The following is an 18,796-nucleotide window of genomic DNA, read 5'->3' on the forward strand; positions in this document are numbered from 1 at the left end:
ATAATCATGAAACTCAATTCGAAACGAATGAATCACACTCAATTGATGAGAAAATTTGCATTGTAATTGAGTAATGTAATCCACAATATCTACTAAAATCATTCCATACCCTTTGCATTGCTGTTCTAGCTTCAAATTATCACTTATTTACTAATAATCATTATATAATAAAAGTTAAATATCAACACACAAGATGAGATCTGACAAATGTGTTGGTTTATTACTTTAATTTTAATGTTTTTTAAGACTAACAGGTATGTTATTTGGACTTATGTCATTGCTCTCTTCAAGTGGGGAGAAAACTAATTTCTTATTTTTTGATGGTTATCCGCCCCCAGCGAATAATATATATTTCTGCTCACGGTACCTTCAAAGAAAATACTAAAAGACGGTAAATTATCTACAGCTGCACAATGTACTTACCTCGACGAGCGCTAGTTGAGTTCTTGAGCAGTTATCGCACTTTCCTTGCGGAGTCGGTGCGTACCGCCACCGGGGGTGTAACTTCGGATACAGCCTGCGCCACCGCCGCGTCAATCACAATAGGTTAGGCAAAGCACACAGTTAAAGCAAATTAAGCCGTGGTATTTTCTATTGTCTGGAAAAATTAATTGTAAGGTACTTTTAGTAATATAAAATCTCCAATAGACAGGAGATAGAACTTTGTAGACGAGGCTACATAGACAAGAGCCTGGCTCTTAAATAGGATGAGACCTTTGATATTTACAATTTTTTTTAATGAATGAGGCGTCTCATCGGTAGGCCCTTGGGTTTATAAACAAACAAGGGCAAAGTTCTCAATGTTGTTATTAGAGCTTGGATCTTCTTATAAAAATTCTTATAAAATTATAACCATTTTTTATGTTAATGTTACAAATAAAGAAAACTTCTTAATTCTTCGCTAATACCACAAGCTTCGGAAAACAGATACTTACATGCAAACACAGACACAAATATTGATATAAAATGTATTACCGGCATTTCAGAAATTTAATTTTATGTACATTTACAAATGTACGAGAGTGGATTGAAAAGTTCGCGGCTTCACATGGAAGTACTTATTATATTTTTCATACTACTCACATCTAATTCATATATTCATTGGTTATCGCTGTGCAAAATTTTATTGGTGTAGTATTTGTGGTTTTTAAATTAGAGCTAGTTTAGTGAGATCAAGTGCAGCGATTTTCAAAAATAGAGAAAATTTAACGACGTGCTGTCATCATTTATACTTGTTTAAAAATTTATATATTTACCGATAAAGACACACAGTGACATGGAGACAACATTATGGGAATCTGCTCCATCGTATAGGACTATAAAAAAATTAGTAACAGAATTCATACGTGTATGTGTAAATTTCGAAGAAGACCATAGGACTAGCCGGCCCACGGCGTCTACGACTGAGGAAAATATCAGAAGAAAAGTGTGTGATCTCGTTATGGAAGTCCAAAGATTGACTATCAAGGAGATTGCACTCTGTGAGCATGTCGTATGAACACACATAAAACGTAATTGTCATCGGACTTGGATTTTACAAAGTTTCCGCGATTCCGCTGGTTTGATTCAGATGATGAAGATGAAAGATTCCGCTTTCAGGATCAAAAGCATATTCGGCTCATTTCTCGAGACTAGAGATGTTTGAGGCTGACGCGCAAAATTTTGTGATTTGTGACTATGGATGAAACTCGGGTTCAGCACGATACACCAGAGCCCAAACAATAATCGAAGCAGTGGAAAACGTGATTAATCGACCCAAAGAAAGCCAAAGCAGTTTTGTCAGCTGGCAGGGTGATAGAGTCAGTTTTTTGGTATATTAAGGGTGTCAACATGGTAGACTACCTCGTTAAAGGCGAAATCAATAAGTATTGCATCCTTTTGCGTCGTTTGCGCGAAGAAATTAAAGAAAAACGGTTAGGATTACTCAGGACAATAGTTTTGTTTCATCAGGATAATGCTCGCGGTCACACTTCTGTCGAACTCATGGTTAGAATTCATTGTTCTGGATTTTAATTACTGCCCCATCCGGCTTATTCTCCTGGTTTAGTAACTTGGGACTTTCACCTGTTCCCCAACCTAAAAGAACACCTCGCTCGTCAAAAATTTTCATCAATTGAAGAAATCGAATCAGCGTAAAATAGATATTTCGAAGACCTTGAAGAATCTTTTTTAAACTGGTGTAGACGCTTTGGAAAGCAAGTGGAAGGAATGCATCGAACTAGATGAAAATCACGTAATAAAATAAACATATTTTTGCAAGTATTTAACTTTGTTTTCACATCACTTGCATACAAAATTGAAAATACCTACGCCATAATAGCCTACTAAATCTCACTAATGACACCAGGCGCTCACTACGAGGAAAAAGGAACGGTAATGAAAAAAATGATAATTTATTGTCAGTATTCCTACTTCTACACCCATCCAACGAACAATAATGAGGCGATTTCGACATTGCAACCATTTTTTTACGAAACGTGCCGTACGAACATTCAGATGTGCGAGAGACGGACCCCTGGTTAGGCCGCGAACTATTCAATCCACTCTCGTATGTTGTAACATATAATTTCTGTAACGAAACACTATTGTAGCTTGTTTATGTGTCAAGTTATTAACTGAGCATTTGTACTAACGAGTAAATGTATCGTATTGTAAGCAATAATGATTTACAGTTTGTGTGTGGTATTCTATTAATGCCCCAGGACTGGCTACAATTTAATGTTCTTATAAGTGTTTAATAATTGCCCCTAGCGCAATTCACAGTGGATTCTGGCATTCGCAACTAGAAGACACCACTGCAGTCTGACTTATTTTTAGGTAATTTCCTTATAAGCTTTAATCCGATTAAAATTTTTACCGTCATTGATATCAATTCTCCTCAATATTTGTAAATATAGTACACAAAACATAATTTTAATATTTATACCACTTTTGGAACGATATGGAAATTAATTAGGTCATAGGTCCGTAGTGTCACGCAATCAGTGTTCCAAACGACATTCAATTGTATAAATAAATAACTGTTAAGATATCGGCTTCGACGAATTTGTTTCAGAATATATTTAAAAACTGAATCTTATCTTTTTTAAACAAACAGCGTTATCTACGGATTCAGATTATTTTTTATCTTATGTTTATTTGCACTGGCACTATAATGAATTGAGAAGAGTGAAATATTGAAGCATAATTAACTTGCATCCACGCGAGACGGAATAATGCCATTAATTATGCTGTAGATGGACGGTAATAAACAGGTAAAACAATGATGACCTTGAGTTCCAGTTTAAATATTTTGCTTTTGGCTCTAACAAAGTAAATTTAAAACCATATTTTTTTTTTAAATTTATCCTTATTATGTTTATTACCTAAATAAAACATTAATTTTATTATTGCGTTTAGGACACCTTGGCAAATTGATACAACACTCGTATCACAATGTATGAAAATTGGACCGAATTCCTTCGTATTATTTCATTACAGTTTGCATTACCGGGCACATAATCTCTTTGTAGTTATGCAATACTCAAGTGTAAGCAATCTCAGCTGTTACATTTTACAACACTCGCAAACGAGCATATTCGTGCCACGCGGTTTCTACGTGTATATTTTCAACAAATCATGTGTAACGACTACGTATGTAACTAGCATGCTTAACTACAAACTTACTTATGTTGTTCTAAAAAAAATTTGACAATATATTTACCCATGCAATTCGCAAGTTCGATATCTTTAGATGATGTAAAATATCTTCGCCGTGTCATCCATTGAACTGTACGGGAAGCGATATTGTGAAAGTTTAAGATAAAATATTATATTATTTTAATGCGCTGTGACAATTAGAGGCCGCTTTTAAGTAGATTGTTTAAACTATAGTCCGTGAAGATAGTCTAGTGATCCTATTAGGAGAATTCACACGTGTTCGAAACGTTACGTGAACGTTCTCCGACATACAGACTTCATCATGACGTTTTCTTTCCCTTCGCCGCTAAAAGCGTGTTAAGTATGTTTCGATAACACTCTCGGAGGGAATAAGCAATAGATGAGTCCCAACATGGCGATCAATTTTTTTTTAATATCCTAAAATGCTCTTTTGTGTTATTTATGGTATAACCCTATTATGTCATGTCCATAGTATTCGGCCAGCTACTAAGAAAACGAAATAGGTACAATCTGTTATTGTTATAAAAGCATACTAAATCAGACTGCAGTGTAACGGCTTGTGTCACTTATTTTATTCCTCCTTATGCACGGCTACTGCTCTCAAATATTGTATTTAACAAAATTATTTGACATTAAAATTAAAATATAATTAATGAAGTATGTAATTTTCATAATGTGTATTAAAACTTCAATAACTATATTCATTGGTACACATTTAGTACCTAAGTTATTATTTATATGGTATTAAAATATTTTACATATTTTATTGGTAGTGTGAATTTGTTAATAAAGTGGTAAAAAGTAGAATGCGACTGAAACTACACGTAAGCCGTAAGTGAAAATACATTTTAGTATCGTTAAACGTTAATAAGATCAGGCTGCACAAAAAAATTTGCTGCCCCTATCTTGAACAAAAAAAATTATATCGATACATAAGGCGCATTACCTTTTACTCCTATTCACAAATGCCCAGATTGAATTTGTTTCATAATAGCCTTTAAATTATTGCCGTAAGCATACCACAATTATTTGTCCTTCCCTGCTATTTGAATTCAGCGGTCAACAAACACGTTTTTATTTACCCAAAGCATACATTGAAGTGATCCAATTTCCTCAAGATAACTGATAATGGGATAAATGTAAAAATACCTTGGTAACGTCAACTCCAGTGACCCCCTTGACAAGGGTCGGAATGCACTGCACGATGTTAAGCACCTCTCCAGTGAGTTTGGCAGCGCCCACTTCGCTACCGCCGCAAGACACCATTGTCACTTTATTGACTTGTGACAATGGCGCGGCTACCTCTGCTGCCACCTGTACATAACAAAGATCCGTCACTGACAGCTTCAAATAAAGAGCTAATTCTATAATTTGTTGACGAATTTAGGATTACTGTCCTTCTATAGAATACTCCAAATTACGATTATAAGGTTTACACAATCAGGAACTGAAATAATCTTGATAGTTTTTTTTTATGTTAATTTAAATTTTATAAATGTATATCAAACCTTAGGCAAAGTATCGAGCATCATATCGACCATGGCAGCCGGTCCATACTCCTTCCAGGCGTCTGCCTTCTGGGCCATCTGCTCTGCGTCAGCTGCTGCCTTAGCCTTGATTGCGTACGCCTCCGCCTGAGAAATGTGCAATATAGTATACGACTGGCCGTAACGTTAAAAAGCGCTGAATATTATATTTTAGAAGGCGCCTAGCCCGTAGATGTAACATTGTGTCCAGAGCCAGCAGCGAGTGCCAATGCAGATATAAAGTCATTAAATACAAATTGTATAGTTCAATCTGATCAGATATTTCTTATAACGAAGGTTGCCGGGCTTTGGCCGTTAAAAATAATTCATTTTTTAAAAACATGCGTTACAATTAACCTGTCATCAGGTTGCTTGACATTAAACTCATTTATTTTTAGATAAATAAACAGACTATTCATACGATTGTCTATGTCATTAATTCATTATAAAATTTTCATACAACAAGTACGTTACCTCTCCGCGTACTCTGATCGCCTCAGCCTCGGCCTCTGCTTCCATGACGGTCTTCATTCTGTGTGCTTCAGCCAGCTTCTCCAGCTTGTATTTTTGTGCTTCTGCAGGCCTGTTCATTAAATTACGCGATTGAAAGTACAAAAAATACGTATCACTTAGTCTCAGGGTCATATTCCAAAACTCTACTCAATGCTCAAGTCAGGACTTGAGCAGACTTGAGTATGTTTTCAAGCACTGGAAATACGGCCCTAATGGCAAGGACTTGAGTATGATTTTCAGTGCTCACTGCAATACTCAAGTCCTGACTTGAGTATTGAGTACAGTTCTGGAATACGACCCTTAGTAAAGTTCCTGATATTAATTTACGATACTAAGGATGTACAAAAAGAAGATACAGATAGATGAAGATACAGGAGAATGCAGTAGACATAAGTTCTTTAACGTGTGATGCGGTAGGCATAAGTTCTCCTGTGCCAGAGAATGTGTTGACTCTGCTCACCTTTAATTGCAATACATCGCAACTATCTTCTTGGGGTAGCAGTAAAGAAATACCTTATGACTGCTTGAATATTTAGTAAATGGAGTTTGTTAGCAGTATAGGAGTGCAATTAGATAGGAGACGTCTTGGCTACCTTCAAGAGATTAGAATATACGGTACAACTGTACCGTATATTCTAACCGTATACCGTACCGTATGTATACCGTACCGCATGTATACCGTACCTTCTAACAGTGGCGTCTAACTCCTTCTCTCTCCGTTGCACCTCCCACTTCTGCACCTCAATTTCCTGCGTACGCTCCACCACGGCGATTTGCATCTGCTCTTCCTTGATGCGCTGTTTCGTCTTGGCTGCTTGCAACTCGTATGCCATCTCTGCTTCGGCCTGACAACCAATTTCGATACTTACAAAATACGTCTTCGCCACTTTAGCCATACGCGAATATCCAAGTAAACGATGAAAAATATCAAATTCATCTATACACGTGATAATAATTAGTTAAGTAATACAAATAACAATTTTTATGGTACTGCAAGGTTTAATGGAAACATAAATTTACTAATCAATTATTCAACTAGACCTAGAAGAAATCCAGTCACACCTTTTTCGTCTGTACTTCAACATCATAAGCAGCCTTTTTTAGTTCGAAGTGTCGTTGCGCCTTGGCGATTTCGGTGTCGTTGAGGTACCTGGAGGCCATCCTCTGCTCCTCGGCCATGGCTTCCTTGATTCTGGCCTCGGCTTGGGCTTCAGCCTCGCCGATGCGTGCATCGCGTTTTACTTCAGCCGTGCGAGCCATACCAAGCGCTTTTAGATAACCCTGTTTTATTAAACATCAGTTAAAGTATCGCAATACCCATTTGCTTAAAGTACAATGATAACAAAAAACATCCATTGAATTCGCCCTAGTTCAGCGATGTCTAAGAAGTATTTCAATGCGATTTATCCTATGGTGATTTTGGCGCTCTGAATCTCAGCTTGTTTTTATTTATTGCTTCAATCAACGCATGAACATGCCGATTCTCTTTTCGATATCTTTGTTAACATCAGAGATATTAATGGTTTAAGTCACACACCTAATTCTTAAGCTCCCCATCACTTTAAACAAATGATCATTGGAACGCTATTATTGGTATATGTCGTAATTGGATACGGCCGTTTTATCCTAACTTATTATTTATGAATGTCGGTAATTACATTTATATTTTTTTAACAGTTCTATTTATTCTATTTCCTTAATGGCGGCCACTAGGTTTGGGCCAGTGTCAGTTTCGATTAACGTTGTCAGTTGATATTCATCAATAACGCCAACGTTTCGGTAGGAGAAAGGTATTTATTTTTAGATGAATCTCTTCGACGGAATGCTGTTGTGGAGACCATACCTGGGGTAAAAAAAACAATCATGGACAAACAACCAGCTAAAGAATTATATTATTAGAGCGTATATAATCACGCAAAATGCTAACAAAGGGAGAATACAAAAAAAGAGGGATTTGAGGTTAATAGGACAAGGAATGAAAGATGGAAGGAGGTCGTACAAGGAGGAAGTCAATTTAAGACATTCAAGGAAAATGTGATCAAGGTTACACTCGTCCAAACCACATTCACGTAAAGAGTTGAATCTGACACGGATTTTATTAAGGAACACAGGGGAACAAGAGTGGCCCAGTCTAGTCTACTAGCTTAGCGAAACTTAAAAAAAACCATGGTTTCGCTGGGATGTTATTTTGAACGTCGGCATAGTACGTGTCTGTCTCTTGGCTAGTTCGAACCCAGTGCGCTTGCCATTCCATATCTAGACAATCCTTAGCTAACGAAGTCAGTTCGTGAGCGTAACACAGGTGTTCGCTATAATATATAGGTATAATGAGAGAGCCTGAGAGGGTCGCCTCCTTGGCGTTATTGGTCCACTGTCTCGTTCCCTCGGATACCATATTTGACTAGGTATCCAAGCCAACGAAACCTCGACCTCTGTAGGAGCAAGACAGTGCAGGGTCTGTATAATTTTCAGGATGACGGGAAATTTAATTATGTTACGAAGTTGGTTAGATAAAATAGCTTGACGTCATGCTTCGAGAAGGATTTAAAAATTGGGGTAACTAAAACCTGTTTCCATTATGTTGGAATAATAACCTTCTGGTATCAATTTGTTATAAACAATAGTTAGGGGAGTAGGTAATTGTTGAGCACATATGGATATCAAAATTGGGTGGACATTATCAACTCCGGCCTTTGTGATCGTTAACAAAATTTGCAATAGTGAGGCAGTCACTAGAAGAGTTATGTCATATTTCATAGGTTTAGGGAATTTGATTTGTCGGGAATTTAGATTGAACAAAGGTCCAAAATAACTTAGGTGACTTGAGTATTAATATCATTTTTGTAGCATTTAGATTCCATCGCTTTCTCTTCTGCACGCAGACGAATAGAAATTTGGTAATTCAAATGGTTGCCATATCTTTTCCACCTAGAATGAGCTTTTCTTTTCCTATTTCCTAATATTGTAAGGGAAAGTGTACACCAAGGCGGCTTTCTTGATTTTTAAGTGACTTTAGGTTTAGGGACATGTTTATGCAGCAAATCATCAAAAATCGAATAAAAATAACAAACTGATTGCTCGGTGTACATCACTTCGTCAAACATTCCAGTCAATATTAGCCAGCTCTTTATTTATATCGTCAAAATTAGCCGCGTGATAAATGTTGATACTAATCATTAATATTCAAACAAGATTATCGATCCGTCAAATTCATAAAATGTCGCAACGCCGAAGCGTTTTTATCACTGTTAGATGTTAGTAATAATATCAAAATACATTATGATCAGTTACTGGCCTCCTAGTGGAGTAAGATATCGTTAAAATCTCCTAAAATGAAAAAAGTATCATATGGGTAAGATATAATTAAGTCAAAAGCAGAAGCAAAAAATTATTGCAAAGAAATATAAAGATCATTATTATGAGGCAAATAAGTACAGGTTAGATGTAACAAAGAAATTGAAGATGAGGAGGGCGGATACGGGTGGCGGGACGGCAGAGCAAGCTCGATTGTCAGCCAAAAGCTGACACGCCCTGTCACGACAGGGCATGTCAGCTTTTGGCTGAACAAACCATGATGATGACCATTAAAGAACTCTGAGTCATAGAAATTCTCGGCTAACGAGGTTTCAGTAATATAATATAATAATATAATATAATATCACAATTGCACTTTAAAACGTTGGAAAGGAAAGAATGTGATTTTGTTCGCAGCCCCCTTGCGTTCTGATATTATTTTAAATTAGTATTATTATAATTAACCGTTAAAATAGAATAGGAATGAAACAAATATTTATATATATATATATATATATATATACAGCGTGTCCCAAAATTCAACGATAAGCGGGCGCTGGAGGGTGGTCCACCCGGACCTGCGCATAACTACTTGAGGAAAAATAAGAAAAAAAATTTATATCATTTTTTTTTAAATTTACGATAAAAAAATTGTTATTCTTCGAAAATTTACTCCCTTAATGATATTTTAAATCACCACGACCACAATTTTTCAGATATTTCTGATGTTTTTATTTTAACGGCCATCTAAGTAGTACTGCTGTCTACCACAACTCTTAAAATTCCCAGAATGCCTGCAATTGTACAAAAAAATCCATCAAAATATTTTTTTTCCTTGAAATTTTGAAATATTTTTACCTGCAGTCGACTTTCACTCATCGTTTTGTAAAAAAAAAGTACGGCCACCACTGCGGCAAGTATTTTTAAAAATTGACGCAACTAACCAAGATTCCAAAATGGTATAATACTTTAAGAGAACTAGGCGCAAAAAAATATTGGTACCATTTCTAAGAAAGACTAAATTTCTTGATTATTGTTCTTATTCATAATAATCACTTTCACTGTGTGCCGAAAAAAGATTATTTGATGCAATTTCTTGGAATTTCAATGGCACATGTGCGTAGTCGATACAATTTAGATATTAGAGAGAGAAAGATAGCGAGAGATATACGTTAGAAAGACATAGATAGATGCCCTTTGTTGAATAACAATAAAGCAGGTACTTAAAAAAAATGTTGCAAAAAATATTCGTACCATTTTTAAGAAAGACTAAAATTCTAAATTATTGTTATTATTTATAGTAATCACTTTTACTATTTGCCGAAAATAGGTTTTTGTTGCTGAAAAATGTTGAATAAATCAAAACAAATGGTATTTCTTCATTTAATTTATTTATTGCAAAATTAACATTATAGTAAATGTTCAAATTGTTTGCCACCAGCATTAATACATGCACGACATCGCCTTAAAAATGATCGTTTTATCTGTCTTGCATATCTTCTACCGTTGATATGAGCCGCAGCTTGATTGACTTTTTGCCGAAGCTCGTCCAATGTTGTGATGGGTTTTGCGTAAATCCTGTCTTTGAGACAACCCCAATAGAAGAAATCCAGGGGGTTTAGGTCGGGTGAACGGGGTGGCCATAAGATAGGACCAAGTCGCCCAATCCAACGCCCAGGATATTCTTGGTTTAAGTATTCTCGCACAGGACGGGCGTAGTGAGCTGGGCAACCATCATTTTGAAACCACATGTTTTGTACATCACTTAAGGGGATGTCTTCTAATAATTCTTGCAAATCATTTTGTAAAAAGTTCAAATAACTATCACCATCTAAGTGTCCTTGTAACTCAAAGGGCCCAATCACTTTTCCATTTAATATGCCTGTCCATAGGTTAACCTTGAATTGATATTGGGATTTGTCTTGTCTCATCAGGTGCGGATTTTCATTGCTCCAACTATGTAAATTGTGAAGATTTAAACAGCCATCTTTCTTGCAGGTTGTTTCGTCCGACCATAGCACTTTGTCTAGGAACTGGGGATCTTCCCGGTGTTTTTGCAGCATCACACGGCAAAATGCGATCCGTAGTGGATAGTCCCGAGGCAATAACGTCTGCACTCGCCTATAGTGATATGGGTGGAGCTTGTGACGTTTCAGAATTCGATGTGCCGTACTTTTTGGGATTCCCGTAGCTGCTTCTATGGCACGTACTGAGGTAGTTGCATCAATGTTTATTTCATTGAGAACTTCTTCATCGCATTCCGATTTCGGTCTTCCAGCGTTTCTTCTGGCAGATGGAAAATGACCCTCCGAAAACGCTCGATGCACATTCAAAAATACTCGATAATCCGGGTATCTTTCAGTGTTTGGGTACCTTTCTCGATACAATCTGCTGGCAGCGTTAGCATTGCACCGACATTCTCCATAAATGAGGTGCATGTTAGCGTATTCCACCGGTGTGTATGGTAGCGGCATGATAAACGATAATCAGTTCAAAATACGCCAAAACTCCAATTCACAGTCCAAAGTGATGCCAGGTAAATTTAGTTTGCAGATCACTTAAATCCAGTCCAATAAGCCAAGCCAAAAGTCGTTAGTACGAGAGCTACGTCAATTGATTGCGGAAAGATGCGCAGTAAACAAAGGAGCAGAGCGTACTGACTTGCTGAGCACCGGAACTTCTCTACCTGCGTTATTGCTATTCAACAATGGACATCTATCTATCTCTTTCTAACGTATATCTCTCGGTATTTTTCTCTCTCTCTAATTTCTAAATTGTATCGACTACGCACACGTGCCATTGAAATTCCAAGAAATTGCAACACATAACCTTTTTTCGGCACATAGTAAAAGTGATTATTATGAACAAGAACAATAATCAAGAATTTTAATCTTTCTTAGAAATGGTACCAATATTTTTGGCGCCTAGTTTTATTAAAGTATTATACCATTTTGGAATCTTGGTTAGTTGCGTCAATTTAAAAAAAAACTTGCCGCAGTGGTGTCCATACTTTTTTTTTACATAACGATGAGTGAAAGTCGACTGAAGGTAAAAATATTTCAAAATTTTAAGAAAAAAAAATATTTTGATGGATTTTTGTGTAAAACTACAGGCATTCTAGGGTTTTTAAGAGTTGTGGTAGACAGCAGTACTACTTAGGTGGCCGTTAAAATTAAAACATCAGAAATATCTGAAAAAATGTGGTCGTGGTAATTCAAAATATCATTAAGGGAGTAAATTTTCGAAGAATAACGATTTTTTTATCGTAATTGAAAAAAAAAATGAGATAGATTTTTTTTCTTATTTTTCCTCAAGTAGTTATGCGCAGGTCCACCCTCCAGCGCCCGCTTATCGTTGAATTTTGGGACACGCTGTATATATATTCAAATATTTGTTGTGTTGTTGTGGTTGTGTGAAACAAATATTTAATACATAATTTTTAATACATATTTAATAAATATTTGAATACATATATGTATATATTCAAATACTTGTTTCACACAACCACAACAACACAACAAATATTTGAATATTCATTCCTATTCTATTTTAATTTAATACATATTTCTTCTTAGTATATATATACACACTAAGTAGAAAGTAAGGGCAAATTGTACAAATATAAACAGTCCATATTGACAGACGCACAAAAGAAAGACACAATCACATTGTAATAAACGTTGTAATAGTCACTTTAGTTTACATAACTCGAATTCGTTTTTAATATGGTATATTTTGGAAGCAATATCGTCACTTTTTCGCATCAAAATTTTGCAGTATTGTATCCATAGGCATTTGAAATCTTGTACTTTTTTTAGGTACCGTGGTAAATAGAGTACGGTGAGCGCGGGCCGCGGTCAATAATGCATCTTTTCTCAATCGCTGCGTCAAACGGACAATAATGACAGGTGGACGAAGTGGATCATTCTTTTTTACGGTACTAATAAACTACTTTTACGACGATTATTTTGGACAGAAATTTGTTAACTTTGAATAATCATATATGGGAAAATATTAATAATATTCACAATATTTCATTTTTTGTCCGCCACACAAATACAGCATCCTTTCCTCTAGAGTCTGCTATAGTTACAGAAACAACCGCCGAAAAGTTCTAAAATGTGCAAACTGATATTTTTCGCGAAAGCAAGTCCATCTGAAGCCATAGAGACCATGAGACGCATAATCTAAGTATTAACAACATTCCATATTCAATTTATACTTAACAAGTATTCATCATATTTATCAGAATTCCGAATACCCACCTAATATTCAGTTTTTCAAATAAATGGAAATAAAATACAAACATATAAAGCGGAAAACGCTCAAGCCCACAAAATTATATTTAACATATGCCGCATATGCATTTTCAAAAGTAAATAGCAAATTTAAAAATAGTCCTGATTTGAAGTATTACAGCAAAGTACCACGATGAATTACGAATAAAACGTGCATTTCACATGTAACGGTACGGAAAATATTGCTAACAGAAGATAATTATATGAAAAACTAAGCAGACCACCGAACCCGGAGCCTCCTCATCAAGCGTTCATAGTACTGTAGTCTAGGCTCTACTCTATGAGTAGAATTGCTGGCTGAATATAGCTAGTGAATATAGTTTTTGTAATTAGAATGCGTTTGAAGAATTGAAATAAGAAAACAGAAGATCTTGACATATTGCATCCTAGACTGAAAGTATAAACTATGTAAAAAATGTGAAATAAACCAAATCTTTGAAGTTAATCCCAGTTTATATTCTTAGAAGTAACTCTCGCTACGCATTAGAGCTACCCCTCAGTACAAGTGGTGGATATATTTTACTCTTGAAATATCTCGGAAGGAAGAGATATAATATAAATAAACCTACAAAAAGAGAAGCAAGCCTACAAAGAAAAGGAAAGCGGACTTAAGGCCGTAATATATATTTTTACTTTTTATTACAAAATCGTTGTGTGCTGCTTGTGCGCTTCGTAGTACATACCGGTAAAGTAAAAAAAAAAGGCTATACAATGAATCATACACCGGCACAGAAATTTTCGGGCCTAAATGATGTCGAAGAGTTTCTGGGCGAGTTTGAAGCGATTAGTGTGATAAACAACTGGTCGGATGGGCAAAAAAGATACGTAATTGCGACGTATCTGGAAGGGCCAGCTTTGCAATGGTATAAAGCCCATTTTTCTTCATATGCCACATATGAAATCATAGCACAAAAGTTGAAAGAGCAATTCCCCTCGCAGGTCGATTATGCTCAAGAATTTTACTACAGGCGACTGAGGCCTAATGAGCCGCTTGCAGAATATTTTTATAATCTGGATAGTTTGGCGGCAAAGGCTAAGATTGAGGACGATGTGAAATTTGTAAAACATTTCCTAAAATCTTTAGCTCCCAACTATCAGTGGGTGTTTGCCAGCAGGTTGTTCGCGTCTAAAGACGAACTAAGAAAAACGATTATACAAATGGAAGATGTATTTAATCGTCAATCAAACTTGGAACAACGGAATATTGAATTACTAGTGTGTATTTCAAAAGAATATCCTCGCTCTTGGCAAGCACAGGGGGATCCTTCACCCGTTGGTGGATCCATCACTGGTTATTCAGACTATCAAACACCGCAAACTCCGGTCACGGCTGTCGTTCCGTTTGACATGCAGCGAAGTACGCCACGCGGACGGTATAACTTGAGACCTCGGCATGTATATTCACATGCACAAGGTAGTGGTTCTTCGACGGGTTATCCCCAACGTCAATTTAATCAAGCCACAGCTGCTCATTCAAGAGGCGATCACCCAAACGCACTGCCACGACCGATAGATAGCCGGGATAGTCGGACGTGGAATGCGAAACCGGCGTGTTTAGAACAAAAATTGTGTGTAGTCGATAAGTGTAATGTAAATAGAGCACCCTTAATAACTGTTTGTATAAATAATGTAGATTGCGAAGCGTTAGTGGATACTGGTGCTTCTGTATCAATAATCTCACAATTGTTTGCAGATAAACTGAATTTACAGATTGAAAAAACGTCGAATTTTCCTTTGCGTACAGTTGGTGGGACGCCAATAATTGTACAAGCGTCCACCAATGTTTCGTTGGTAATACAGGGAAACAAATATCAATCAAAGCTGCTTGTTGTAGACGATGGCGATGAGCTCCTTATCTTGGGACAGGACTTCCTTACGGTAAATAGCGCGGTAATTGATTTTGCAGCCGCGAAGAAAACCTTAAAAAGAAATGTTGAAATTCCTTTCAATTCTGTCTCTGATGTCATGTCAAGGAGAAAGAATTGTTGTTCTATTGAGCCAGTTTCGAAAAGTTATAAAAACTTTTCATTAAACAAATCTGAATATTTATATTTCGTTAATTTATTAGATGCGAATGGTGACCACATGTTTAATGTCTCGAGTATAAAAAAATAGGATTAAATATTGATAATTCATTACAGGAGAAAAGGCGCGATGAATTGAATCAGTTATTGCTACAATTCCGCGATACGTTCTCTTTTGCGCCAGGCGAATTAGGGTGTTATAATCACTCAATAGTTGAAATCAATACTTCTGATGAGGAACCGGTGCATAAAATGCCATATCGTGTCTCCCCTAAACAGAGACAAATTATTGAGGAAATGTTGAAATATGGCATAATTCAGGAATCAAAAAGTCCATATGCTTCACCAGTGGTTTTGGTGGATAAACCAGAAGGGCCTCCGAGATTTTGCATTGATTATAGGGCCTTGAATAAAAAAATTAAAAATGATTCATACCCTATACCAAGAGTAGATGATTTATTAAGTTGTTTACAGGGTGCAAAGTATTTTGCAGATTTAGATATGAACTCTGGGTATTGGCAGTTAGGTTTAGGAAAAGGGAAGGAAAAAACTGCCTTTGTTACACATACTGGGCTATATGAGTTCACTGTGTTACCTTTTGGCTTGAAAACAAGTCAAGCGGTGTTTCAAAGGGCAATGGATAAGGTATTGGCAGGGATGAAATATCGTAATGTGATAGTTTATGTTGATAAATATTGGTATATGCAAGTACGTTTGTAGAATTTAAAAATGCATTAAAGGAGGTTTTGATGCGATTGCGAAATGCGCATTTGACGTTAAAACCATCTAAGTGTCGTTTCGGTTTTCAGAAGGTGACTGATCTGGGACACGAAGTGTCGGCTGAGGGAATTGGACCGGATAGTAAGAAAGTTGCGGCGATGAAGGAGATAAATCCTCCATGTAGTCTAAAGGAAGTCAGAGCGGTTTTAGGATTGTTCTCTTATTATCGAAAGTTCATTGATAATTTTGATAGATTGGCGCTTCCCATCACGAATTTGACGAAAAAGGACAAGGCGTTTGTTTGGACAAATGAAGCGCAGGAGGCATTTGAGGTGTTAGAAGATCGAATTTGTAAAGCGCCTGTTTTAGGACATTTCTCGTCAGATAGTGAACAGGTGACGCGGTTATATGTGGACAGCAGTGGTTATGCAATTGGGAGTTGTTTAGTACAGGGGATAAAAGAGGTGAAACCTATAGCTTATGCCTCGAGGAAGTTAAGTGAAGCAGAAAAGAAATATTCGGTTACGGAGAAAGAATGTTTAGCACTTATATGGGCGTTGAATTATTTTAAAAGTTATTTATGGGGACTTCGTTTTCAGGTGGTTACAGATCATCGGGCACTTGTATGGTTAAAAAGCAAGAGAGATATGAGTGGAAGATTAGCCAGATGGGCGTTGTCGATTCAAGGTTGGGATTTCGACATTGTTTATTGTAAGGGTAAGGATAATCTTTTGTAAATTCTTGAGTAGGAACCCGTTGCTGGAGGATGTAGAGTCGAAGGTGGAACGTGTACCGGAGCAGAGAGACGAGTTAAAGTTATATGTTTTGCGTGTGAATGATGTCCAGAATAAACAAGAGGCGGATGGATTTTGTAGAAATATTATTAATTGCATTCGTTCAGGTGTTAGTGATAATTATCGAGGCTTCTTTTTACAGAACGGAATTCTTTATAAGAAGTGTCGTTTGAATCAAAATATAGTTGATTTAGTGGTCGTTCCGTCGGAATTGTTTTCGGAGTGTATGAAGGAACTACATGATAGTGCTTGGACGGGCGGACATTTTGGTTTGTTTAAAACTTTTTCAAGATTTAGACAGAGGTATTTCATGGTGAATGCTGAAAAAAAGATTGAATCGTATGTCAAGAGTTGTCAGTTGTCAGGAGCGAAACATAAATAAAACGATTGCACCATTGATTTCTATTCCCGTAAATGGTATTTTCGAGCGCGTAGGAATTGATATTTTAGGGCCATTTAATCGTTCGGATAAAGGTAATAGATATATAATTGTGTGTATAGAATATTTGTCGAAATATACTCCCGGACACATAATTCGAGCCATCTCACATTTTTGTCGTAAAGGGCTAGAATACAAAAATTGTGTTATCATCGAAGAAAAAGTTTTCCCCCGGCTTTGCAAATCCAATTCCCAACAAGGACTTATGGAAAAGACGTTTAGTATACTGGTTTCAAAATTGCTTAATAGTTTTTGCTCAATCAAACATTGTTTATGTTTAGAGCAATCAATACTGAAAATGCGAGGTGGCTCGAATTATGTGTCCGGAAGTGTATTTGTGGTGTGCAGGGCCGTAACCAGGGTGACAGCGGAAACAATATGTGATTTTTTGGTGTCGGAGATATTTTGTAGGTACGGCGGAGTAAAAGAAGTTTTAAGCGATAGAGGATCGGTGTTTACTTCTCATTTGGTAGAGGAGACAGCGCGAGATTTTGGTGCGGTTATGGTGCATACTACGGCATTCAATGCGAGGTGCAATGGTTTGTGTGAGAGATTTAATAGGACGCTGTTAGGAATGTTAGCAAAATATATAGGAGGCGAACAAAGGAATTGGTGTAGCATGTTACCATTGGTGTGTTTTGCTTACAATTCTAGTAAACATAGCAGTACCGGGGTGTCACCATTTATGGTTTTTTTCGGTAGAGAATCCTTATGTGCATCAGATATAGAATTGGGGATTAATTATGTCAATGTTGCGGAGAGCTTGCAAGATAAGACTGCAAAACAAGCAGCGTTGATCGATGTTGTTAAGGAACGAATAGTGAGGGCGCAGATAAAACAGAAGCGAAATTATGATAAGAAAGCAAAAATTGTTGTATATCAGCCAGGGGACTTGGTAATGTTATATTGTCCTAGGAGAGTTTCCAATAGAAGTGTGAAATTAGCTAGATTATTTAAAGGGCCATATAGGGTAGTAGACCGATTGAGTAGGGTTAATTATATTGTGAGAAAAGTAGGTGTAAATAGGAATAGTTCGGGTAGGCAGGATCTAGTCCATGTCAATAGAATGAAAAAGTTTTATAGGAGATAATTTGATGTTTTCTTGGTTTCTACTAGGTTAATTAATCTTTTATATTTATTTTTCATGTGGAACCACGATGAGTTTGTGAAGAACTTTGGGGGACCTTATTATTTTCCGGCAATGCAGACTTTGAAAGACGGGAGGATATATATGATGGAGTACCGATTGGGATTACAAAGATATAACTTACTTTTTCTTTTTTCTGTTTGATAGATATATTGTCCTATGTATGCGCATAGTTCGTGCTCACCCTCCCAGTTGAACAAGAACTGTCTGCATTCGGGAAAAATATATTTATTTAATTAATTAGGCGATCTTCATATGGAATATCCCCATCTCAAATGTATGTTAGGATATGTTGTTAGGGTTATATTAGGGGTTAAAGTATGAAATTGCCGTTTTATTGCAATAGGTTCTTTGAATTTTCATAGAATCTTCATGGTTTGA

General features: G+C 36.6%; 1 protein-coding gene across 3 annotated transcripts in view; it reads right to left on the bottom strand.

The window, feature by feature from the left end:
- LOC113228962 (flotillin-1) overlaps positions 1-18,796 on the bottom strand; it is a 42,727-nt gene that overhangs the window by 189 nt on the left and 23,742 nt on the right. The window contains exons 5-10 of one of the 3 annotated variants that reach the window (XR_003310379.1): positions 6,762-6,980; positions 6,384-6,544; positions 5,661-5,769; positions 5,169-5,294; positions 4,810-4,974; positions 424-598 (exon numbers count right to left, since the gene is read on the bottom strand). Coding sequence is in view for 2 of the 3 variants with exons in the window: in XM_026462445.1 (XP_026318230.1) it covers positions 455-517; positions 4,810-4,974; positions 5,169-5,294; positions 5,661-5,769; positions 6,384-6,544; positions 6,762-6,980 (843 nt within the window). In the remaining variant the exon portion in view is untranslated. The remainder of the gene's footprint in view (positions 1-423; positions 599-4,809; positions 4,975-5,168; positions 5,295-5,660; positions 5,770-6,383; positions 6,545-6,761; positions 6,981-18,796) is intronic. The other 2 variants (XM_026462445.1, XM_026462513.1) reach the window with 2 other exon arrangements.

Source organism: Hyposmocoma kahamanoa, unplaced genomic scaffold (assembly GCF_003589595.1).
Source record: "Hyposmocoma kahamanoa isolate Upper Pololo Valley unplaced genomic scaffold, ASM358959v1 100021, whole genome shotgun sequence".
In the NCBI taxonomy this organism is placed as follows: domain Eukaryota; kingdom Metazoa; phylum Arthropoda; class Insecta; order Lepidoptera; family Cosmopterigidae; genus Hyposmocoma; species Hyposmocoma kahamanoa.